Below are 26,259 nucleotides of genomic sequence, written 5' to 3' on the forward strand. Positions count from 1 at the left end.
TAATATACTAGTCTATTAATGATTGACGGACTTTTTCTTTCCGTGCACGACCAAAAAAACTCGTTTTAGTCACTTCACAAAACTGACAAAAATTGCAATCCATATTTTTTATTTTCCTGACTTTTTCCTAATTTACAGCAAAAATATTTACTTCTTTCTTATCATTCTTGTAGAAGAATGTAAATATTTATAAAAATAATTTAATTCTCGCAAAAAATTTTACAAAAATTTTTAAATAAGTAAATTCCTGAGAAATTTTTATCATTCATGAAAAGAATTAAATTCTTACAAACGATTTTATTAGAATTTTTTTAAATAATTGAATTCACTGAATAATTTTGTTATTTTTGAAAATAATTGAATTTTGAACAAGAATTTTAATCAAATTTTTGAAAATAATTGAATTCCACTGAAGAATTTTCTTATTTTTGAAAATAATTGAATTTTTGACAAGAATTTTAATCAAATTTTCGAAAATAATTGAATTTCTACGTTGAATAATATTAACTTTTTTGAAAATAATTCGATTCTTTAAAATAGAATTAAGTTAAAATTATTTTGAAACTAATTGAATTTTTGACAAGAATTTAAAAAAAAAATTTTGAAATTAATTGAATTCTATCGGAGAAGTTTATTAAAATTTTTAATAATAATTGAATCTTGTCGAGAAATTTTATTGAAATTGCATTCAAAGAACTACATTCCGAAGAAGAATTTTTTTTATGTATAAGTAATTGAATTCCTAAAAAGCATTTTATTATTTATAAAAATAATTCCCGTGTAGAAAAATTTCATGGCGCTAGCTAGCAGTGCTAGATACATGGTAAATTTACATGCAGTCTAGCGCTGCTAGCTAGCGCCACGAAATTTTTCTACACGGGTTGAATTTTGCAAAAAAGTTTTATTAAAATGCCTCAAAATAATTGCATTTTCTACTGGAATAATTTTCTTATTTATCTATTTATCTTATTTATCTCATTTTTTAAGAGTAATTGCATTTTTTAGCGCAATTTCTGTAAAATTGTATTAAAAATAATTGAAATTCTTTGATGAGTTTTATTATTTATGAAAATAATTGAATTCTTGCTTAGAATTTTATCAAAAAATTTTTTTTAAAAATTGAATTTTTATGAAAAATATTATTAGTGAAAGTATTTGAATTATTGTGAAGAATTGTATAAAAATTTTGTTAAATAATTGATTTTTTTGAAAATTTTGTTGAAAATGCTATTCTAAATTATAATTTAATTCCTGTGAAAATTTTATTATTTATAAAAATAATTGAATTTTGGATGTATTTTATCAATTTTTTTTTAAATAATTGAATTCTTTTGCTTAATTTTAAGAAAATACTAGATATTGAAAATAATTGAATTTCGAATATTTTTTGAAAATAATTGAATCGTTTTAAAGAATTTGATTATAAATTTATAATTTTTGAGAATAGTTTTTTGATTTTTAGTATTAGCTAATTTTAAGTAGTGGAAATTTAAAAAAAAACAGAAATAGTAGATTTTAGTGGCTGAAATCTAAATAAAATATTAAATGGTAGGTTTTAGTAGATGAGTGCGAAGCCTGCTATTTTGTTTGTTACATTTCACAGAAATTAACTATTCTATTGTAATTAGAATTATAAATAAACTTTAGAAATAGGAGAAAAGTTTAATAAATTATGAAGATTAACGGATGAAGAAAAGAAGTGCACCATAAAAAATTAAAGACTTTCTGTTTTGGTAGATGTTTGGATACTCACATAAAATATAGAGTTAAATTTAAAGAGAATGTAATTCGAAGTTGATCTCCGCGATCCAATTAAGGACTTTCATTAATTCTCGCTTAATTCGATACGTCAATTATCGCACAGAAGTTATGGTTTCAAGTTACTTCATGAATATGGAGCAAGTCAAATCATTCATGCGCCAGTGCAAAATTTCTTCAGCGGGAAAAATATGGTAAAATTGAACCGCTTTTTGGAAACAATTTTACCAACAGAACGGGGCAATATTGGTCCAAGTCTCTAAAGGTACAGAAATCAATATCAAGACTCGGATTTTAGTTGTAAAGTTATAATGACGCGAAATTTAAATTAAGTTCGTCGATAGATGTCAAAAAAAACTTTGTTCTCATAAACAACAGTTTATTTGCAGATATCAAATTGCTTCGCAACATTTTTGATTCGTTTTTTGTCTCAATTTGATATCCTGAGAAAAACTGTGAGATCGAAAGGAACACATTTTCGCTAATTCAGATTTAAAGAGTATAAAAATAAAAATTGTCCTTTTTGTTAAAAACTCGATTTTTGAAAATTGCGTCTTTATCCGGATTTTTACCTACAACGTCAGGCTGATATTGGTCGAGAATGAAGATTAGGAGGAATCGCATTGAACATGGACCGATATTGGCGATAAGAGTCGGTCCAATATTGAGCCAATCGTCGACAGCATTGGCAATTTCTCACTGGGTTTTAGAGAGTGTCTGCAGAAGAACTTTTGCTAACTGCAGCTCTCATGCTTCCGACCCACAGCTATGGAATGAACTGCACGTTCTCTCTTATCAATGTGTGAATTCTCTCCAGAGAGCAAGAAATCCAGAATCTTCTACGGGTAATTAGGGCTTGCTTCAACACCGCTCTTCTCTACACACTAATTTTTAATTTCATATATTTTTTTCCCTCCTTTTGCATTTACATTCGACGTAGGTACCTTGGGTTCCACATTCATCATTTAGGTTTGTAATTAAAAATCTTTCGCAGTTCCTAATTGCAATCTACTCGGTTTATTCATTAATTAGATTCAATTATTGAGCGCGCATGCACGTTGACTATAAAAATTTATAGCTTTATCTGATAGAAATAACTTCTAATTCAATGTAATTTATGTAAACATAAATATGTCTTGAATGGAAGATATGTGTTATTGCATAATCGTTGAGTATTAATTCTTATCCAGTCTTTTTAACATTATTGTTAAAATAATGTTATAATAATATAATTTCTTTAAAGTATCATATTGATACTAAAGTGGATAAAATTGACGCCAAAAATTTGAATCAATTTTTTATTTGATCCACATTTTTGGTTAAAATTAGTTGCAAGTTAACAGTGAAAATATCTATTCTCTTCATTATGCCAGTTAGGATTAAATATATTTGTCAAAGTTGAATTCAAACTAAAATAGTAAGTTCTAGCTCAAACTGAATCCAAGGAGTAAAATATTTCCAATTAATGGACGCACAAAACCATCGAGTAATCTAGCTGAATTTACAACTTCGGAATAATTATCTTCTAAAGTAATAAAGGCCAAATAGGCATTTTTTGCAAATGGGAAAAGCTCTCGATTTGTTCGGTTCAGAAAACTTTGTTCTTTTTTAGACATTAAAGAATGTTTAAACAAAAGTAAACAATGCTTTGCTCGAACCAGTGAAAGTATTTAAAAATACGGACTTTACGAATCAATTATTACTAACAAAAATATAACAAATCCGAGTCAAATAATAGAACATTTTAATTAAAACTGTAAATTAAATTTTTCATAATTCTATAAAACATGAAAATATCGATAACTCCGAGTCTTCGACTCGGAGACATCGACATCTTCATGTTTTATAAAAATTAAAGATGACCGAGTGATATAATCATTATCAATTCAATTATTATTTTCAAGAATTTTTAACAAAAATTCTTCTTTAAATCAATTATTTTTCATGGTTTTCTAAAAAGTTCTTTGACAATTTTCAAATTTATTTGTTTACAATATTCAATTTTACGAAATTTCAATTATTCGTAAATTCTTCAATTAAATTAGAAAATAAGAACTTCAAATAATATAGAAAAAAAATTAAATTAAACTTTTTCAAAAAAATTAATTTCAAAATTCAATTATTTCCAAAAAGTCACGCTATATTGCTTTTAATATTCAATTATTATCTGAAACTGAAATTTTAACTGAAATTTATTTTTATGAAATGAAAATCAATTTTTATTAGAAAATTCTACTAGAATTCAATTATTTAAATACAAATAAAATGCAAATAAATAATTTATTAAATAATTGAATGTTTCTTAAAATTCAATTCCCATAAAGAATTTTGTCAACAAATTTTTAAATAATAATTCTTACGACAAATTTTATTAAAATTTTTAAGAATAATTCCATTTGTCGAGAAATTCGATAATTAAAATTGTATTAAAAATAATTGAAATTATGTGATGAGTTTTATCTTTTATTATTTTTGAAAATAATTGAATCTCTAAGAAGAATTTTATTATTTTTTAACAGTATTTAATTTTTGAGAAGAATATTATTATATTCTTGAAAATAATTGAATTTCTGCAATAATATTTGTAACTTTCCAAAATTAAATTTTTTTTCGTGTTTTTAGTAAAAATTCTTCTACAATTTTTGAAAAAGTTCTTTGAGAATTTTCAAATTCATTTGTTTACAATTCAATTTTGCAAAATTTCAATTATTCGTAAATTCTTCAATAATATATATATTAGAAAATAAAAACCTGAAATAATTTCAAAAAAAAATCCACAATTAAACTTTCTCTAAAAAAATAATTCCTCAGATTTGTTAGTTAAAAACATGTAAAGTTCAGATTTTCAAAAATTCAATTATTTAAATACAAAAATAAATAATTTATTGAACAATTTACGAACAATACGAAAATTTGTTGAAACTCTAATTAAATATTTTTTTACAGAATCGCTATTTCGTCGACTATTTATTTTTCCCAAATTCTCATTTGTCCGAGTTTTCAATTTTATAAATGAAACTAACAGTTAATTGGCAGTTTAACTTTGTTGCCTTTCAAATTTTACCAATTTGGAAAACCTGACGCGCCAGAGCAATTATAATGCCAGAGGATTGTACCTTACTTTACGAAAGAATTCTAATTTTTAGGTCTAAATTTCATCGGACTGTTATCTTATTACCGCAAGATGTTAAAAACCGTAGTGGTTAACTTTTTTAATTAAACTTGTAAAATAGCATGAATATTCTCGAAATTTTATTCAACATAAATTTAACATATTAATTCTTTTACAAAAAACTTATTTAACTAAAATTTTACCAAAAAAAAAACAAACAAACAAGTTATGTTTATGATAGTTTTGATTAAAGCTTCCTTTTTAATTCACCTCTTGTTTCCATTAAGGCCTCACAATGTTTAAAAAAAATTATTTTTGATTTTACGAAATTAAAACCGAAAGTTTAATCAAACTATCATAAAGATAACCTGTAATATTCTGCTGCCAGGACCCTTTCTTCAGAGCACGTTCACATATAGTAATAAATATCCGAAGATGGTAACCCTCATTAAGAAAGTTTTACAATTAAAGTGCATAGTGTGCACAGAGCATAGTAAAACGTCTTTTTCCGCAAAAAAGTTATCTGAAGTTATTCGAACAATTAAAGTTTGAGGAGCTGCTCTTGTTGTTCTTTCCTTTGACCCATAAAAATAGAGTAAAAACAACGTCTTACTTATATTGAATAAATTTTTATCTAAACCAAAAATACCTTTGGAGCAGTAAAGCGATACTTTATACCAACAACAATTAATTAGAAAAAGAGGATAAAATATCTTGCAAAAAAAATGCTTGCAAAAAGAAAGAAAATTCCAGCAAAAAAGTAAAGATTTAAAAACCAAGAGGTCGCATATGAATCTTTAAAGTATAAGAATAAGAAGAAGAAAAATAGTTGAAAGATAAAAGTGAGAGTTTGATTTGATATACGTTGCGTATGCCGTTGCGACCGCGCCGTGAAAACTGGCGGCAGCAGTTCACAGTCGGTGTACTTGAGGGGTAAAGCTGGGTAAAGCTGTGCTATCGATCTGCCATCCAGGCCACCTGGCTCAAGACCTATCTACCTGCCTAGCCTTGTGACTCCAATTTTAAGACTCCATACATACAGCCTGCAAAAAAAGCGCCAAGCTCGAGGCAGCCCATAGACTATGAATCAAGAAAAAGGAGCGAAGAGATCAGAACAAAACCAAAAACGGGACAAGATATGAATGATGGAGGAGGGGAGAAAGGCTAAAGAAAAAGAAAAAGAGAGCTTTTGCGCAAGCGAAAAACATTGAGTGTAAAACATATCACCGCTGCGTGACACAAGTAATATTCCGAGTGGCATTTCGCTCCAGGCCTATCACAAAACCGTTGTAAAAATTCTATACTTATATTTTTATATCCCTTGTATATTTCACTAATTTTCGACCTACATGATATAATGTTTTATTTTCCAACTACTCGACTATCAAGCTGAAAAAGTTCTTTAGAATTTCACTGGAATCATTCTGTGGAATCATTCTATTTTTTTTTTTTTTTTTGAAATTATTTCTAGTTTTTATTTTCTAATATATATTTAATTGAAGAATTTGATCATTAATATATAATAATAATATATATAATATATAATAATATATTAATCATTAATATCAAATATCAAAAATTCAAAAACTTCATTATTTTTATTTATTTTTTTCAAAAGTTCAATTATTTAAAAAAAGATTTTACCAAATTTCAATTGTTTGGAAGATTTTCAATTGTATATAATTAAAAAAGAATAATCTTTCAAGAATTACTTAAAAATATTTTTAAAAAATTAATTGTAAGAATATCTTCATTATAATTTTTTGATAATATTATATCTTAATAATTTATAAAAAAAACAAGGAAGATGTCGACATCTTTATGTTTTATAGTTATGGAAAATTTAATTTATAGTTTTAAGTAAAATGTTCTCTTATTTGACTCGGATTGGTTATATTTTTGTCAGTAGGTAATTGGTCCGTAATTTTTCATTTTTGGTCCGTAAAATACGTACTTTTAAATACAAACCTTTTTAAATCTAACACTAGAAAACAGTTTTATCACTTTTAAAAAATAACATTCCGCGAAAAAATATCGTTTTTTAAAAAAAAAATTCATCTTTTCAAAAAAACGCTTTTATATATCGCCATTGTTTGGAAAGCGTACTCTTTAAACTAATTTATTCCAATTCGAAATCAATGTATTTAAATAAATTATTCACCCTCTAAAAAAAGCGAGTATCGTAAAATATTTAAAACACTTAAAGGATTTATATTCTCAAAAAGGTTTCCAACAGATTAAGCAAATTTTTTAACAGAAAAGAAATAGTCTGCGCGCCTTTGATCTATTGCAAATTCAATTCAATGCAAGATAGAACACAGAGGGAGAATCGTGTCAATAGTAATTTTAAAATTGTAAATTGAAAATAAACATTCTCATTCAAATCAACTTTCTTTCTTTTACCTATATACACTGAATAAAGCATAATAAAATAACTTTTACTATTTTCATAGAAAACTCGAAACTCCTATCTATACCTAGAATATTTCTGTGTGCGAAAAATTTTATATTATATCCAAAGTAAATTTTACAGCGTGAGATGATGAAAATTTTAGTAACATTTTATCAAATTTTGATCAAATTTATCTCGGACGTAGTAAAATTTACTTCCGGAAGTAGTAAAAAAATAGTTGACAAAAAATATTTGCAGAAATTCTATAGACAGTTTGAGTTTTACTTTGTAAATAGTAAAAGTTAGTTTATGGTTTCTTTCGTGGATAACAGAAGTTGAGAACAAGAATAAAAATGTTTAAAGGGCAGGATAACGCCTGTAAAGTTTTGACAGACTGGTGAGTGCAAGAGAAAAATGAGTTTTCTATTATGTATGGATAACTAATTTTTAATTGTTTTACTCCTGCAAGAGGCGCTATTACTGTAACAATAATTTATAATTATCTTTCATTACCATTTTTTATTATATTTTATACTTTCTAATAACAATAATAATAATAAAAATAATAATAATAATTTTTTATTAAACAATCCATTGTATCTATTTGTATTGTAAAATATTAAAAATTTATAGAAAAGTTTACTAATTTATATTAGTGACAGACTTTTTGATTTTTAATTCGTAAATTTTACTAAATTAGCAGAAATTACTATTTTTATTAGCAAAATTTACTTATTTTAAAGCGAAAAGTCAATCGAATCACTAATTTCCCTGACAGTTTCCTGAAAATTTACTGAAATTAAAGTTATCATCCCTGACAAATGTCTTTACAGAAAAATATGAAAGGTTCCAGGAAAACAGTAAAATTTATGAATTTTAATGATAATTTCTACAAATTACAATTATAACTTTTCCTGAATTTAATTATTTTCTACAACTTTCACCTAAACTTTTACTCTAAATCAATTATTTTAAATAATTTTTCGAAATTTCTTCTCGAATTCAATTATTTAAATACAAAAACTCAATTTTTTATAATAATTATAACTGTCCTTGTTTTTTTAATAAATTATTAAGATATAATATTATCAAAAAATTATAATGAAGAAATTCTTACAATTAATTTCTTAAAAATATTTTTAAGTAATTCTTGAAAGATTATTGTTTTTTAATTATATACAATTGAAAATCTTCCAAACAATTAAAATTTGGTAAAATCTTTTTTTAAATAATTGAACTTTTGAAAAAAATAAATAAAAATAATGAAGTTTTTGAAGAATTTTAATTAAAAAAACGACCATGATTTCTCCAAAATGTTAAAAATAATTCTAAAATGTTAAAATTATTTTTTGTATGTATTTGAATTTTCGAAAATATGTAATTGAAAATAATAAAAATATTAAGTTTTAAAAAATTAGAAGCTAATTTTGATTAATTTTCTTTTTTAAATTTACATTTAAAGATTTTTTATCAACATTCTTGATAATTCAATTATTTTTAAAATTTGCCATTAAAATTCTTCAACAGTTGATTTTCAAAAGTTTAAATTGTACTTCTTCAACATTTTTTTCATCATTTCAATTCAATTATTATTTTTAAGAATTTTTCACAAAAATTTTTCTTTAAATCAATTATTTTTAAAAAAAAGTTCTTTAACAATTTTTAATCCGTTATTTTGATTAATTTTTGAAAAAGTTTTTGGAGAATTTTCAATTTCATTTTGTTTTTAATTGAAATTAATTTTTAAATCAATTTTTATTAGAAAATTCTACTAGAATTCAATTATTTAAATGCAAAAATAAATAGTTTATTGAATAATTGAATGTTTTTTAAAATTGAATTCTCATAAAGAATCTTATCAACAAATTTTTAAATAATTAAATTCGTTTGACGAATTTTAATAAAAGTTTTAATAATAATTAAATTTATCGAGGAATTCGATTAAAATTGTATTAAAAATAATTTAAATTCTTAAAAGTATAAATTAAATATTTTCATAACTATAAAACATGAAGATATCGATCAATATATCGATATTTGAATAATTTGATATTAAGTTTTAAAAAATTAGAAGCTAATTTTGATTAATTTTCTTTTTAAAATTTACATTTAAAGATTTTTTATGAACATTCTTGATAATTCAATTGTTTTTAAAATTTTCCATTAAAATTCTTCAACAGTTGATTTTCAAAAGTTTTAACAAAATGGTAAAAAAAAATTATTTTCATTTAAATTCTAAAAAATTTCAATTATTCAAAAAGATTTTTATTTTAGATATATTTGAAAAATGTAACTATCTTAAAAAATGATTTAAAAATAATTTTTGAAAAATTTGTTTATGTAGTTATTTTTCGCAGTATAAAAATCGAAATAAGTTGCATTTTGTACCAAAAAAAAATGTGGAATTTTGTTGCAATATTTCGAAGAAAATGAGAAAAAGTCGCAATTTTTGAAAATAAATCGGAAAAGTATTTGATTTTTCGAAAATATGTAATTGAAAATACTGAAAATATTGAATTTTAAAAAATTAGAAGCAATTTCCATTATTTTTCATATTTAAATTAACATTTTAAGATTTTTCATTAACATTTTTAATAATTCAATTATTTACAAAATTTTTACAATTAAAATTCTCCAAAAGCTGAATTTCAAAAATTCAAATAAAAAATTCATGAAATAATCAATTATTTTCAATTGAATTTTACAAAATTTCAATTATTCAAACATTTTTTAATTATAGGAATATTTGAAAAATTTAATTATCTTACAAAAATGATACAAAAATAATTTTTGAAAGATTTGTTCATAGTTATTTTTCGCACTATAAAAATCGAAAGAAGTTGCTTTTTATACTAAAAAAAATATGGTATTTTGTTGCAATATTTGGAAGAAAAGTCAAAAAAAGTCTCAATTTTCTCAATTTCTCTAAAAAAAAATTTTTTTTCCTGTCAAAAATTTTGTTTTCCTGGCATTTCCCTGACTTTACTATAACATATCGCTACCCTGATAACTAACTTCGAATGTGGAATAATTGTAAAAAGAAAATACTAAATTAGAGCTGATCGATTTTAAAATGGATCCAAATGATGATTTAATACTCGAAATTAATTCTAAATTGGTACTTATTTTTTCACAGTGGCAAAATGAAAGAATATGAAGATTAATATTTTCATTACGTGACTGACGCAAAATTATTGTAATAGAATTTAAATTTTAAAAATAAATAAATAAATTACCTTCATTTGAACGTTCAAAATTAAATGGTACACTTATCGCTTTTTTAGATTCAGAAAACAGGAATTGGATTGGACAATGGTATAGCTAAATGTAAGCAAATATATTTGACTTTTTCCTCTCCGCATGTAGCACTTTGCTACTTTAACCTATTCCGTGCATCAGATACGCTAAAATAATGGGCATATGTTGTCTCCAAATCCTGGGAACACCAAAATTAGTTCCGTGTGGAAACATCACAAAAACAAAACACTTAATTTCAAACTAAATTTTTTTTTATATTTTGAGTTTATAAACTATTTCATTGAGACAGTTCATATAGTTGTAGCTACAGAATTTTATAGCAGAGAAATTGTAAAGATAAGAAACATATTGCACTAAACGTGAAATGGATGATACGTTACAAAGTAGTACTACTGTCTGACATATAATACTGTTACTACTTGCTCTTCACAAGCGCAAAGGGAAAGATAAATTTCACTCGAAATATCAAAAAGAATTATATTTATTTAAACTATATTATTATTTGAAAATGTTAAAAATATACAAATAAAATTTTAATTTTTAAATGACAAGAAATGGAAAAACGAGAATTAATAAAAAAAATAGTTATTAAATATTCAAAAACTTTCTAAAAGCTGTCTTTCTGCTATACACAATCTAATTCATATTAATAGTGAATGATACTATGGAGTTTCTCAGAAGCTCCACAAAAGTCAGTTTTCAAAGCGTAAGTTTAATTCTCTCATTTCTCCGGCTAAGTGAAGAACAACGTTAAATCAAAGGTGGCCATTAATTTGCCTCTCTGGGGTTTCGATTTATTCTCGAAGCAAAGAAACTTCGTTAACTATAATAAATAGTCTTTACAATTTATACAGTAAATAAGCACACAACTAATACTACTTATTATTTAATACAAATATTTCCTTCACGGACTATTTCAATCCTTCATTTATAAGTTAATGGCATGTCAAATGTTACTTTATAAATACTAAATATGTATATATACACCTTTAATATCCTCTTGAGAAAACAGTAAATTTACATACAAGAAGCTTTGTATCGATTTACGTGAATAAAAATTTATAGAGTAGTAGCTCTCTATGTTGGAAAAAGGAAAATAATCATTAAAAAAATGTAAATGGACTCACCAAACTGGGCGCATTAAAAGTTCCATCCCTTTGCGGCGGCATTTGTGGCTGAAAAAAGAGTATTTACGGTTTTAATATGATTATAGAGGTAAATTTAAAAATACTGAATTCAAATTTAATAGTTTCTATCACATTTTCTACAGAATTTCACTAGAATGATTCTATAAAATTTCCACATGAATTATACTAAAATTTAGTAATTTTTAATTTCAACTTTATATTATTGTGTAATTGAATTTTACATTTGATTTCTATGACAAATTTTAGGCAAAAATATTGTTTATATCATTTAAAAATATTTAATTCATTTAACTTAGTAACTGGTAGGTCTCGAACCAGTTAAAATATTTCAAAATACGGACTTTATGGACCAAAAATAAGAAATTACGGACCAATTATTACTGACAAAAATATAACCTTTCCGAGTCAAATAAGAAATCTTCATGTTTTATAATAATTAAAAATGGCAAATTGATAAAATCTTTATATTTTAAATTATAAGAATATTGTACTTCTTCAACATTTTTTTCATCATTTCAATTCAATTATTATTTTTAAGAATTTTTTACTAAAATTTCAACTGAAATTAATTTTTAAACCAATTTTTATTAGAAAATTCTACTAGAATTCAATTATTTAAATACAAAGATAAATAATTTATTCAACCTGAATATTTCTTAAAATTCAAATTCTCATAAAGAATTTTATCAAAAAATTTTTAAATAATTTAAATCTTTTGAGGAATTTTAATAAAATTTTTAAGAATAATTACAATTTTCGAAAAATTTGATGAAAATAATTGAATCCCAAAGAAGAATTTAATTATTTTTAAACATAATTAAATTTCTGCAAAAGAATTTTATTACTCTTGAAAATAATTGAATTTCTGCAATAATTTGTAATTTCTATAAAATTAATTTTTCTTTAGTTTCAAAGATTTTAAAACGAAACTTTTTCAAAATTCAATTATTTCTAAAAAATTCACACATTTTAATATATTTAATAATAAAATCTAAAATTTTAAGTCAAATTCATTTTTAAATCAATTTTTATTAGAAAATTCTATGAGATTTAATTATTTAAATACAAAAATAAATAATTTATTAAATAATTGAATATTTCTTTAAATTGATTTTTTATGAAAATTTTTTTCAAAATTTCTAAAAATAATTGAATTTTTTCGACGAAGAATTTCGAAATTTTCGAGGAATTCCAATAAAATTGTATTAAAAATAATTGAAATTCTGCATTGAGTTTCATTATTTATGAAAATAATATTGAATTTCTAAGAAAAATTTGACTATTTTTAACATAATTAAATTCCTGCGAAAGATTTTATTACTCTTGAAAACAATTGAATTTCGACAATAATTTGTAACTTCTCCAAAATTAAATTTTTTTTTAGTGTTAATTAAAATTTTCTTATAAATCCATTATTTTTGAAACAGTTTTTTAAGAATTTTCAATTTCATTTGTTTTTAATTGAAATTCATTTTTAAATCAATTTTTATTAGAAAATTTTACTAGAATTTAATTATTTAAATACAAAAAATAATTTATTGTATATTTATTGAATTGAAGAAAATTTTACCAAGAATTTCCATTAAAATTTTTATAAATAATTGAATTTCGAAGAAGAGTTTTATTATTTACAAACATAATTAAAATTTTGAGAAGTTTTTAAAATTTTTGAACATAATTGAATTTCTGCGAAGGATTTCAATAAAATTTTTAAGAATAATTTCGATTCTCGAGAAATTTGGTTAAAATTGTATTAAAAATAATTGAAATTTTGCGATGAGTTTTATTATTTATGAAAATAATTGAATTATTGCTTAAAAATTTTTATAAAAAATTTGTAAATTATTCAATTTCTATAAGATTTTTATTATTATAATGAAAGTAATTAAATATTTGCGTAGAATTTTATTAAAATACTTTTGAATAATTGAATTCCATTGGAAAATGTTATTAAAATTCATTTGTTTTTAACTGCAATTCATTTTTAAATCAATTTTTATTAGAAAATTCTAATGGAATTCAATTTTTTAAATACAAAAAATAATTGAATTATATTGCGAAGAAATTTATAAAAAATTTGTAAATAATTGAATTTCTGTGAAATTTTTATTATTTTATTAAAATAATAGATAGATATTGAAAATCAGTAAATTGAGAAAAATTTTTGAAAATAATTGAAATTTTGCAAAGAATTTTATTAAAATTTTTGAAAATAATTGAATTTCGGAGAAGAATTTTATTATTTTTAAGAATAATTGGAATTTTTAAAAATTTTTGAACATAATTGAATTTATGCTATGAATTTTATTACTTTTGAAAATAATTGAATTTTGCAATCACTTGTTATTTCTCTAATATTTTTCAAATTATATTGTTCAATTTACGAACTTTTTGTCCTTTTTTAATCAAATTACGGACTTTACGGACGCTTTTTAAAAAAAAACTTACTTTTACGGACTTGAAACAAATTTACGGACCTATTTTTTTTAGATCGAAAAAAATTAGTTTGAACAAATATTATTTGATACATTAAGTTGATAATCGAAAGCACACTCTTTTTCTTTATACAGTAATTACCTGTTGTAGTTATTCTATTTTCAAACATTTAATTACATTTCTATTGTCGAATATATTGATCCTAATTTCCTAATGTCAAATAATATTGCTGAATATCTTAAAGAAAAAAAGGAAGGATTTAAAAATGCACCTGCAGATCAGGTCGAGTTTAGCAGACGAAAGAGGTCACGAAGGTGGGTGGTCAATGCACTATCTAATAATACCACATCCTACCATATTTCATCCTCTTTTCACCTGCCCACAAGAGTAATAAGAGAATATAAGATCTTTGTAAGAATTTCAATGGAAGGAAACTTATTCTGACTGAGCATAATTTTTGCGAGAAACTTTATATTTTATATTCGCCATTCTTTAATTTCCAAAAAAAAAGAAAAAAAATTCTTTTCATCGCAAGAGATAATTGATGAAAATTTAATTACTATTTTCAGTACAAAAACAAGTTTCTTCTAAAAATGTCTTAAATGAAAATACTGAGACACTTACAAACGTCTCTTTGTAAAAGTGTCTTATTTACACGCCTCAGATGAAAAACAAATATTTCAAAATGTACACTGCAAAAAATTCAACAGAGTAGTTGAATTTTTAGAGGGAATTTTTTTCAGTAAAGTTGGGCAGTAAAATAAAAAGTAGTTAAAGTAAATACTTTTTTAATTAATCTAACACTATTTCAGCGTTTATTTATTTATTTATAAAGTAGATGTTCCTAGTTAGGGAAAAGTTAAGGAATGTTATAAAAAATACTAAAAACATACTAAATTTCTAGAATTCAGACTTCGCACTCGAGAATTAATTTTCAAAAAGTAGCTTTCAAACTAAAAAAAAGCAGTAAAAAAGTATCTATTGAAAAATTAAATTCTACGACCAAAAAAACTCTTTTTAGATACTTTACAAAACTGATTAAAATTTCATTCTTTATTTTATTTTCCTAACTCTTTCCTAATTTTCAGCAAAAATATTTACTTTTTAACTTTCTTACGAAAGAATTTAAATATCTATTAAAAATAATTTAATTCTTGCAAAAAAGTTTGTAAAAATTTTTAAATAATTGAATTCTTGAGAAATTTTTATTATTCATGAAAAGAATTGAATTCTTACGAACGATTTTATTAGAATTTTTTAAAATAATTGAATTTCCCTGAAAAAATTTATTACTTTTAAAAATAATTGAATTCTTGTGATGAATATTGTTACTTATGAAAATAATTGAATTTTGCAAAGAATTTTATTAAAATGCCTCAAAATAATTGAATTTTCGGAAATAATTTTGTTACTTATCGACAAAATTGTATTCTTAAGGAAAACTTTATTAAAATCTAAAAAAATAATTGAATTATTTAAATAAAAATTTTTGATATAATTGATTTTTTCGAGAAATTGAAATTAAATTTTTAAGAATAATTACATTTTTTGAACAATTCTTGTAAAATTGTATTAAAAACAATTGAAATTCTGCGATGAATTTTATTATTTATGACAATAATTGAATTCTTGCAATGAATTTTATTAAAATTTTCAAAAATAATTGAATTCCTGAGAAGAATTCTATTATTTATGAAAATAATTGAATTGTTACAAAAAATTTTATAAAATTGTTTAAATAATTGGATTCCTGAGAAATTTCTATTGTTTATGAAAAGAATTGAATTCTTACGAACGATTTTATTAGAATTTTTTTAAGTAATTGATTTCTATCTAACAAATTTATTAAAATATTTGAAAACAATTGAATTCCTGTGAAAAATTCTAAGTTTGCATAATTATTATTGAACACTTTAGGTAAGTTCGTTCAATATATTAATTTTTGTAAATATAATTGAATTCTTCCAAAGAATATAAAAAAAAAACATTCTATTAAATAATTGATTTTTTCGAGAAATTGAAATTTTATTTTTGAGAATAATTACATTTTTCGAGCAATTGCTGTAAAATTGTATTAAAAATAATTGAGATCCTGCGCGACGAATTTTATTATTTATGAAAATAATTGAATTGTTGCAAATAATTTTATTAAAATTTTCAAAAATAATTGAATTCCAGAGAAGAATTTTATTATTTATGAAAATAATTGAATTATTTGGAAAAATTGTATTAAAACGTTTAAAAAGAATTGAATTTCTGTGAAAAATTTTGTTATTTTTGAAAATAATTGAATTCTTCATAAGAATTTTATAAACATTGATTCAAATAATTAATTTTTTCGATATTTAATAAATATTATGAAAATTTTATTTTAAATAATTGAATTCTTGTGAAAATAATTGAAATTTCGATTAATTAATTAAAAATAACTTTAAAAATAATTAATATTCTTCGATGTATTGTATTATTTATGAAAATAATTGAATTCTTGCTTAGAATTTTATCAAAAATTTTTTAAAAAATTGAATTTCCATGAAAAATGTTATTATTAGTGAAAGTCAGTAATTGAATTATTGTGAAGAATTGTATAAAAATTTTGTTAAATAATTGGTTTTTTCGAAACTTTTTCAAAAATGCAATTCTAAATTAATTAAATTCATGTGGAAATTTTATTATTTAAATGAAAATAATTGAATTCTGGATGAATTTTATCAATTTTTTTTAATAATTAAATTCTTTTGCGAAATTCTATGAAAGTACTAGATATTAAATATAATTGAATTTTGAATATTTTTTGAAAATAATTGTATCGTTTTAAAGAATTTGATTATAATTCTCGAGAAGAGTTTTTTGATTTCTAGTATTAGCAAATTTAAAGTAGTAGACAATTTCAAAAAAACAGAAATAGTAGCTTTTAGTGGCTGAAATCTAAAAAAAGTACCCAAATAGTATCAGAACGTAAAAAAGTAGTAAATAATAGGTTTTAGTAGATGAGTCCAAAAGCTGAGAATTCAAAAAAAAAAAATTCTAAATTTTGTTTAAAAAAAATAAAAATATAAATTAAGTTATTAGCAGTTTTCCTCTTATTGAGATAAATTACACAAGATTTACTTTCGACAAACTAATTTTTCTTACCCAGAATAAATAGTTTTCCAAAAATAATAGAACAGTTTTCCACATTGTTATTTTCAAGTCACGCAAACAAATATATATAGGAGAAAATAGGAAAAAAACACAATATCTATAAAGTAGATAACCTGTAATCTTGTTATTTTTGGTGAAAAAATAAATGAGAGGAAATGACACGGGATGAAGAAGAATTGCGTTAAAAATAAGGGTCAGGGTTTTTGGCGTGCGTGCTTAATCTATCCTGCGGCGAATAGGCAACCCTTTCTAATTGTGGTGAGTTCGTAATAATTACCAAGGGCGGAATTCCCTCTGAGAGAATGCTACAGGCGCATTTGTAGGCAATAGCTAACTCCGCAGTGCATGCACGTACACGATCCGGATACTCGTCCGGATATTCTCTGTATCTAGTCTAGTTTCTGTATAGAAAAAAAAGGTGTGGTCGAGTGTGCTCATAAAATGTTATACACATCCAACAAAAGAAAAATCGCTCATTTCTATGTCAACTTAAAAAAAAATTTCAATTCCATAATTTCACATAAAATAAATTCAAAGCATTGTAAATTTTTCTTTTCGAGATAACAGCGAAAGAATAAAATAATCCAATTTGAAAAATGTATTCTTAACAATTTTTCCTCTCATCCCCGAGAGAGTAAAATTTATCTTAATTTGAAATTTATTTTCTTCACTAAGACTGAATCAGTGTGTAATTTCACTGATGAAACTTTCAAGTATAAGAAGTCAATGAATAAAAAAGAAGTTTTTTTATTACGTTTAAAGTTAAATGAGACTTGCGAAACTAAAAATTTAGTGTCACATTTCGTATTTTTACAGATTTGCTTAAATATGGGATTAATTTAATGACATAAAACTGAAATTTAATTTGTCTCAATTAAGTTCTAGGCAAGTTTAAATTAGGTTCGTTAATTAAGCTCTGATATCGATTTCATGAAGGAAAGATAGATTGGGAAGGGGCATTCAAATGAAACCAACGACAAAGTGCTCCATACGTACTTGTAATTGAATAATTAATATCCCACATAGTTGATTTGTATATTAAACTACTTCAATCAACGGTTAAATGCACTGAGGAATGAGACCAATATTTTTTTTAATTGCACACTACAAGATATAATTTCTCGATTTTTAGATTGATACCAAAGAATTCTTTAAAAATTGCTGGTATAATAATTTATAAAATTACAATAAAGTATATTTAATATTTTGTACGAAAGAAGAACGTTTACCAAATGAGTAATTTATTTAAATATCTGAATATTCATCGATTATTTAATTGCAACGTTGAAATGTTCTAAAAAGCGTAAAAAGGCTATTTAAAGAAAGAAGAAACAGTGGGACGGAATTGAAAAAGCTTCTTAGATGCCGCGTCGCTTAGAGGAAATAGTGAATGTGCGCGCACAAAATAGCCTCGTAAAATCCTCACAGCAAATAAATTATTTTAAAACGTCGAGTAGAACTATTAAACAAATGTAAAAGGCGAAAATAAAAAAAATGTACCGTCAGCTTTTATATAAGAAAAATGGGAAAATATTCAAAATTTAATTCTTCACTGCTTTCCCGACTTGAATCCTTGTGCAATTTTTTAAGGGCTTTCAACATTAAAATAAATGTTTTATTAAATTTATTTAAAAATTTATTCAAAAGTAAAATTATTCGAAAACATCAATAGTTTTATTTAAAATAAATATTTAATCATTTTTTTTTCATTGGAATTAAAATGTTCAAAAATTTCAAATTCGAATCTTTTCAAATTGAACAACTCATAAGAATATTATTATAAAACATAAAGAAATGGATCACTAAGACATTACAAAGACATTCACTAAGAAATGGAGTAATTCATTTCTTTATGTTTTATAATAATAATTAAAGATGGCTGAGTGACAAAAACATTATTTTATTATTATAAGAATATTGTTACTGTAATTTCTTCAAAATTATTTGTATCATTTTAATTCAATTAACATTTTCTAGATTTTTTAACTAAAATTCTACTTTAAATCAATAACATCAAATATTATTCAATTAAACTTTTTCAAAAAAAATTAATTCTACAGAATTGTTAGTTAAAAGTACGAAAAACAATAATTAAATTCTACGAGAAATCAATTATTTTAATACAAAAATAAATAATATTGAATGTTACTTAAAATTTAATTTTTACGAAGAATTGTATTAACAACTTTTCAAAATATTTAATTTCTTTTAAGGATTTTAATTAAAATTTGAATAAAATTTATTATATTAAAGAATTTTATAACAATTTTTGAAAATAATTGAAAACTTTTTAAAGAATTTTATTATATTTTTAAAAAAATAATTGAATTCCTGAGAAGAATTTAAATAATAATTTTTGAAAACAATTGAATTCATGAGAAGAATTTTATTAAAAATTTTGAAAATAATTGACTTGTTGAGAAGAATTTTTAAAAAATTTTTGACAATAATTTAATTCTTGAGAAGAATATCCCTATCCATTTATAAAGATAATTTAATTTTTGACGAGAATTTTTAAAAAATTTTCAAAATAATTTAATTTCTGCAAAGTATTTTATTACTTTTCAAAAGAATTGAATTCTTGTGATGAATATTGATATTTATCAAAATAATTGAATTTTGGAAAAGAATTTTATTAAAATTCCTTAAAATAATTGATTTTATGGGAAGAATTTATGCTAATTCTTTCCTCAAGTTTTAATAAAAATTTTAATAATAATTACATTTTTCAAGGAATTTATTTAAAATTGTATTAAAAATATTTAAAATTCAGCGATGATTCAATTAAAAATAATTGAATTCGTAAATAAAATTTTATTATTTATGAAAATAATTGAATCTTTTCGTAGAATTGTATTAACAAGTTTTTTCTATAATTAAATCTGTTGATAAATTTTATGAAAATAGTAAACATTTAAAAACATTGAATTGCGAAAAACTTTTAAAAATAATTGAAATGTTGCAAAGAATTTTATTTAAATTTTTTAAAATAATTGAATTTTTGGCGAAAAATTTTGTTATTTATAAAAATAGTTGAATTCTTGACGAGATATTCATTAAAATGTATAAAAATAATTGAATTCGTGCAAAGTATTTTATTAAATTTTGATTAAATAATTGAAATTTTGACAAGAATTTGATTAAAATTTTCGACAATAATTGAATTCTTGAGAAGAATTTTGATATTTATCAAAATAATTGAATCTTGGAAAAGAATTTCATTAAAAATCCTTAAAATAATTGATTTTATGGGGAGAATTTTGTTGGTTATCAAGATAATTGAATTCTTTTGCAGAATTACTTAAAAATTATTGAAAATAATTGATTTTCTGCGACGAAAAAAATAGGGGAAATATTCAAAATAGGGTACGTTTAGGGGCTAAAATTAAAAAAAGGGGACTTTTTAAATTATTTTATAAGTAATATTTACGAATTCAAAATCAAAAAGTAAGTTACTAATCCAAATTAGTAAAAATTTGTACTAATTCAAATTTAGAGAGAAGTTTTAATTTGAAAAGAAAGTAAATAAATTTAGCAAATAACTGTCCTATAAAAAAGGTTAATTTCTTAGAAATTTGTTCACATAAAATTAAGATGAATCACTTTGCTTAAATTCGCAACATTTCTGTTAAAAAATTTAAAAGAAAAAATATTTTTCTATCCAATTTTCATAAAAAGTTATCGTAAAATTATACATTAATATAATCTTTTAATTTCTTAGTTTCTCTGTACAATTTAGCAAAGAAAGTCATATAAACAAAAAAAGTTTGCGTAATTATTTTCCCTATGGAAAGTATTTAAATCATTTTCTCATTCGTTGATCATAAACGTCAACTTTATAACTATTCGCAGAAATGACTTCTTTTTCGAATAATATATCAGTGAATATAGAAGTTCCAAAATTACTTAATGCACTTTTTAGATTCTCAACAGTGTAAAAAATATTTTTTAAATAAATCATAAAAAATTATTCATCTCTTTTTTAAAAATTCAATTCCAAAAGTTCCTTCAATATTCATTTCAATAAATATGATTAAATATGTATGTAAAATAATAGATTACATCCAATCTCGAGAAATTTATATATATTTCTATATTTCTATCGCAGTGAATATCTATACGATGAGTTCAGCTCTCTACAAAAAAGTTGAAATCCGCGACAATATTTCACAAACCTTTATGTTTTCTGAAGCTAGCCTCGTAAACAAAGACATATCTCGTGAAATTTCAATATCTGTTCTGTTATACAACTGTACGTGTATATGAATTGGATTAAACATGGAAAATTTCTGCAGACAAAAAAATTTCTGTAGTATAAAATATACTTTTTATAAAAAACATTTTTTTAGTAAATAAAAATAGTCCTCTTTTAAAAAAAATAATAATATAAGGGTAAGACTCCGTCAGAAAAATTACAATTTGCATGGGGTCTTTGGATTATTCTGTAATTTGGTGAAGTTGTTATATTTGATAACAAAAATAAGTGTACCAAAGGATTTTTAAAAATTTTCAAAATTGTAAAAGTTACGCCATTTTGAATTTTTTTATAAGATTTTTTTCAAATGTGAATATTTCCGAAACAATTTAACGGATTTTAATAAAATTTAAATATGTTATAGTTAAAATCATGTTCTTTCAGAATTTTTCAAAAGAAAAGGGGATATAACATTTCTAAGAGATCTCTTTAAACCGATTTTTGAATTTTTAATTGTTTATTTAATTTTTTGTTACTCAAGGTTAACAATTTAAAATATTTTTGTATAAAATTCTGTTTATTTTTTATTTTTCCATTGCACAAGATCGAAATCAATTTAAATTAGTCTAGTCTGACCACCTGACAAATAATAATGCATAATACAGTTTATTTAAATTGTTAAAAAAGAGCAATTTAAATTAACAAATAGATAACATTGGTCTTTTTTTTTAAATTGTTTTTTTTAGACAAATTTATGTCTATTTAAGTAATGTATGTCTATTTTGTAAAAAAATGATTTGAAAGTTAACAATTATCATTGTTATTAATAATTATATAACCAATAATCTATTTTCTTTTGCATTTATAAACATTTCCAGCATTTTGGTCGGCCAAACTCTGGGCCACGGTTGGCCCAACGATTGGCAAAACTTTGTCAAATGCGGTTTAAATGACTTAAACTTTCTTGGTTGGCCGAACTCTGGGCCACGGTTGGCCCAACGGTTGGCAAAACTCTAGAAACGCAGTTTCATTGACTTAAACTTTCTTGGTCGGCCGAACTTTGGGCCACGGTTGGCCCGACGGTGGGCAAAACTTTGTGAAACGCAGTTTAATTGACTTGATTTTTCTTGGTTGGCCGAACTCTGGGCCACGGTTGGCCCGACTGTTGCAGCTTAAATATACATTTTGCGTTATGCACTCCCATGTGAGCGTAGCGTAGTGGTCAGTGTATAAGTCTTCGGTGCGTTAGGTTAGGGGTTCGATCCCAGCGAGCGATAGATATTTTCGAAAATGTATGTATGAGATTGTGTTTAATAATAATAGGTAAAGGTTATATCTGATGTTCCCGCTAATAATAACGTGTTAATTGTTTAAATAATGTAGTTTTTTAATAATTTTTTACCTTTGGCTGTTGAAGTTGGCCAAACTTTGAAAATTGTGGTTGGCCCAACTTACGCATCTAAAGTTGTGCCAACTTTGGCGTCAGTCTTTGGACCAACCATTGAAATGTATAGTTGGCACAACATATGCATTGTAAGTTGGGCCAACTTCCTTATGAGTTGTCGGGCCAACCATCGTCGCCATTAGACAGTCGCCGTTATCATCTGTATGGTTGGCCCAACCTCTGGCACGAGAAGTTGGACCGACTTTGTAAAAGTTGGCCCAACTATGGGCCGACCAAAAAATCGCACCTGGGAATGTACTTTTACTGGACTGAGTCCAGTTTTTTCAATATTGACTCCCAGTTTTTCAAACTCTATTTTTCTCAGTGATAATGAAACTGTCATTAGAAAACAAAATTATAAAAAATTCATTTTTATGAAAAGATATTTAAAAATTTAGTCCATTTTGTCGGGAGCATTTTCATAAATCTATTTTCCAATGTCAACTAAGTTCAAAACTTGCTTTCGTGGAAAATGTGGAAAGTTATTAATCGAAAATAATTAAATTACATCATGGGACTGAGAGCGTTGAAAGCATGTGTGTCACTCGTTAATATTTATGTCCTTGGTAGGAACTCTTTTTTTTTTTAATTCTTTTTTTATGCAACTAATGCAAAAACCACCAAGATCTTCTTTTCGAGCATAAAATTAAATTTTCCCAGCTGTAAATGTTTATACAAATTTGAGATAACTACACATAACTACATCATATTTTATAATTATGTCAATTCTAACAATTCTTCAAAAAAAATTTCGAAAATTTTTTTAAAAACTTATTTATTTTTTAAACGACAAAAATCAGGTCGTCGAAAATTAAATAATAATTTAATAAAATTAATAATAATTAAAACAATATTATTAATAAAATTAATAAAAATTATTGTATTTATTTAAAAAGCCTAACACAAAAATTCATGTTTGTTCATAAAAACTAATTTTGAAAATAATTTTGAAAACTAATGAAATTTCCAGACTAATTGAACACTTTGACGATTTAAAAACTATGGAAATACATAAAATAATTATAGGTCATGCTGAAGAAAAATAAGAAAATTAATAAATAGAGAACTATAATTTGAAACCACCTGTAGTTAAAGACAAGAAACTGAAAAATATTATCGATATGAGAATGAAAACGAAGGTATCTGTACAGTCTTCTACTTTATCCTCAGTAGCAAAAAGAAGTAAAATTCTCCCTGCTAGTTCAAAAATCCAACAAGCAATGGCGCCACTAATTTCAAATTTGAATCACATTTCTTCAAATCAACATTAATAAGAAAATTTCATTTGTTACTTATCTAATACATTATTTAAAACAAGACAATAAAGTAGGATATAAATATTTTAGAACATATCAATGAAAATAGTAATTAAGAGTGTGTCCACATTTTGTTTAAAGTCCATAAAAAAAGAAAATTAAGAGAATTATTATTAAAAAAAATAATTAAATTATCTAAATTAATAAATATAGAAACTTCATCCAATTTTCTTAATACAATTAAATTTACAAAAATTTTAATTTTAATACGATTTTAATTGAAAAACAATAAACAATTTTAATTATAAAAAGTTTCAAATTTTATTATTCAAGTAATTATTAATTCATAATAAAGTTTTAATTTTGTTTATTCGACATTGAAAATGATTTAATTGATTATTCGATCAACACACAAGATACAGTAGCTCAAGTTTTTTCTTCACTATAATTATTGGGATCGAGTAAACGAAAATATTTGTGTATTTAACGTTGATCTACGTTACATGTTCACCTTCTGCCGGAAATTAATCCTATTTTTCATCTCACGTTTATCTGACTCGATAGCGTGTTTATCTAGCCTTAATATCAAATTCAACATTTTAAATGCAATTAAGTGGACTCTAACGCTCGCAAAAGTCACGAAAAGTTCGAGAGGTATGTTTGCTAATTTGGATGAACGTTGGTACTTTCTTTAAATCGATTTTTTGTACAAAACACTACTGACCTTATTCTTTTCAAATTTTTAGTTCACTTTATACATTAACACAAACATTTTACTTTTTTGTTTATAATGAAAAATGTAATAAAATTACAATGTGCGTAATTTTATTTATTTGAAGAGTAAAATGCTTATTAACGAATAATCGCGATTCTGCTAAATTTCCATCTACATGTGAGCTCCAAATCTGAATCAGTGAAATTTACCGATTTCCCTGACAATTTATTGAAATTAAAATATTATTTTGCCAGACAAAATTCTTTTTATCAGAAAAATATGAAAATTTCCAGGAAAAGAGTAAAATTTATAAATTTGAATAATTTCTGAAAATTACAACTGTAATCCTTTTAAAATTCAATTATTTTCTGTAATTTTCAACGAAACTTCATCTATAAATTAATTGTTTTTAAATAATTTTCCGAAATTTCTTCTAGAATTTAATTACTTAAATACAAAAACTCAATTTTTTTAAATAATTCTCGAAATAATTGCAACTGTCCATGTTCTTTTTTCTTAAGTTATTAAGAAATAATATTTTCAAAAAATTATAATAAAGACATTCTTCACAGAAAAACAAAAAGTAATTTTTAATTAATCTTTTAAAAAAAATTTTTAATCAATTCTTGAAAACTTAATAGTTTTTCAATTATACACAAGTGAAAAACTTTCAAACAATTAAAATTTGGTAAAATCTTTTAAAAATAATTGAATTTTTGAAAAATATAAATAAAAATAATCAAATTTTTGAAAAATACACGGAGAGAAAATTATATTAAATTTTGTAAAAGTATTTCACAATTTGGGTAAAAAATGCGATAGAGAGAAATTTTGATATAAAAAACTAAACTTTAAAAAGACTTATGTGAAATTTAGTATAATATTATATAAAATAAAAATTTTACTGGAATTTAATTATTTACAAATTTACAAATAATAAAATTTTTTACAAGGATTCAATTATTTTCAATAAAAATAAAATTCTTTTTAGAAATTCAATTACTTTTATAAATAATAGAAGTTATGGGAGGATTTAAATTATTTTTAATACGATTTTAATTAAATTCCTCGAAAAATGTAATTATTTTTAAAGATTTTATTCAAATTCGTCGAAAGAATTCAATTTTAAGAATCATTGCAATTATTCAATAAATTATTTATTTTGCTATTTAAATATTTGAATTCTCGTAGAATTTTCTGACAAAAATTGATTTAAAAATTAATTTCAATCAAAAATTTTAGAACATAATTCAATTATTTTCAAAAATAATAAAATTCTTCGCAGAAATTCAATTCTGTTCAAAAATTCAAAAATAAATTCTCGTCAAAATTTCAATTTTCTTTAAAAGTAATAAAATACTTCTCCAAATTCAATTACTTTCAAAAATTTTAATAAAATTG

At 23.2% G+C, this 26,259-nt stretch overlaps 2 protein-coding genes across 4 annotated transcripts in view; both read right to left on the bottom strand.

Annotated features, from left to right (window-relative positions):
- The window catches only part of LOC122500689 (neurocalcin homolog), a 233,014-nt gene that overhangs the window by 189,539 nt on the left and 17,216 nt on the right, over positions 1-26,259 (bottom strand). The gene's annotated exons all lie outside the window — the stretch shown is intronic.
- The window catches only part of LOC122500687 (neuronal calcium sensor 2), a 203,481-nt gene that overhangs the window by 160,373 nt on the left and 16,849 nt on the right, over positions 1-26,259 (bottom strand). Inside the window, exon 2 of the mRNA XM_043609740.1 lies at positions 11,648-11,695. Coding sequence (XP_043465675.1) covers positions 11,648-11,689 — 42 coding nt within the window. The 5' untranslated portion in view covers positions 11,690-11,695. The remainder of the gene's footprint in view (positions 1-11,647; positions 11,696-26,259) is intronic.

The sequence above is a fragment of the Leptopilina heterotoma genome, unplaced genomic scaffold (assembly GCF_015476425.1).
Source record: "Leptopilina heterotoma isolate Lh14 unplaced genomic scaffold, ASM1547642v1 Lhet_19, whole genome shotgun sequence".
NCBI lineage: Eukaryota > Metazoa > Arthropoda > Insecta > Hymenoptera > Figitidae > Leptopilina > Leptopilina heterotoma.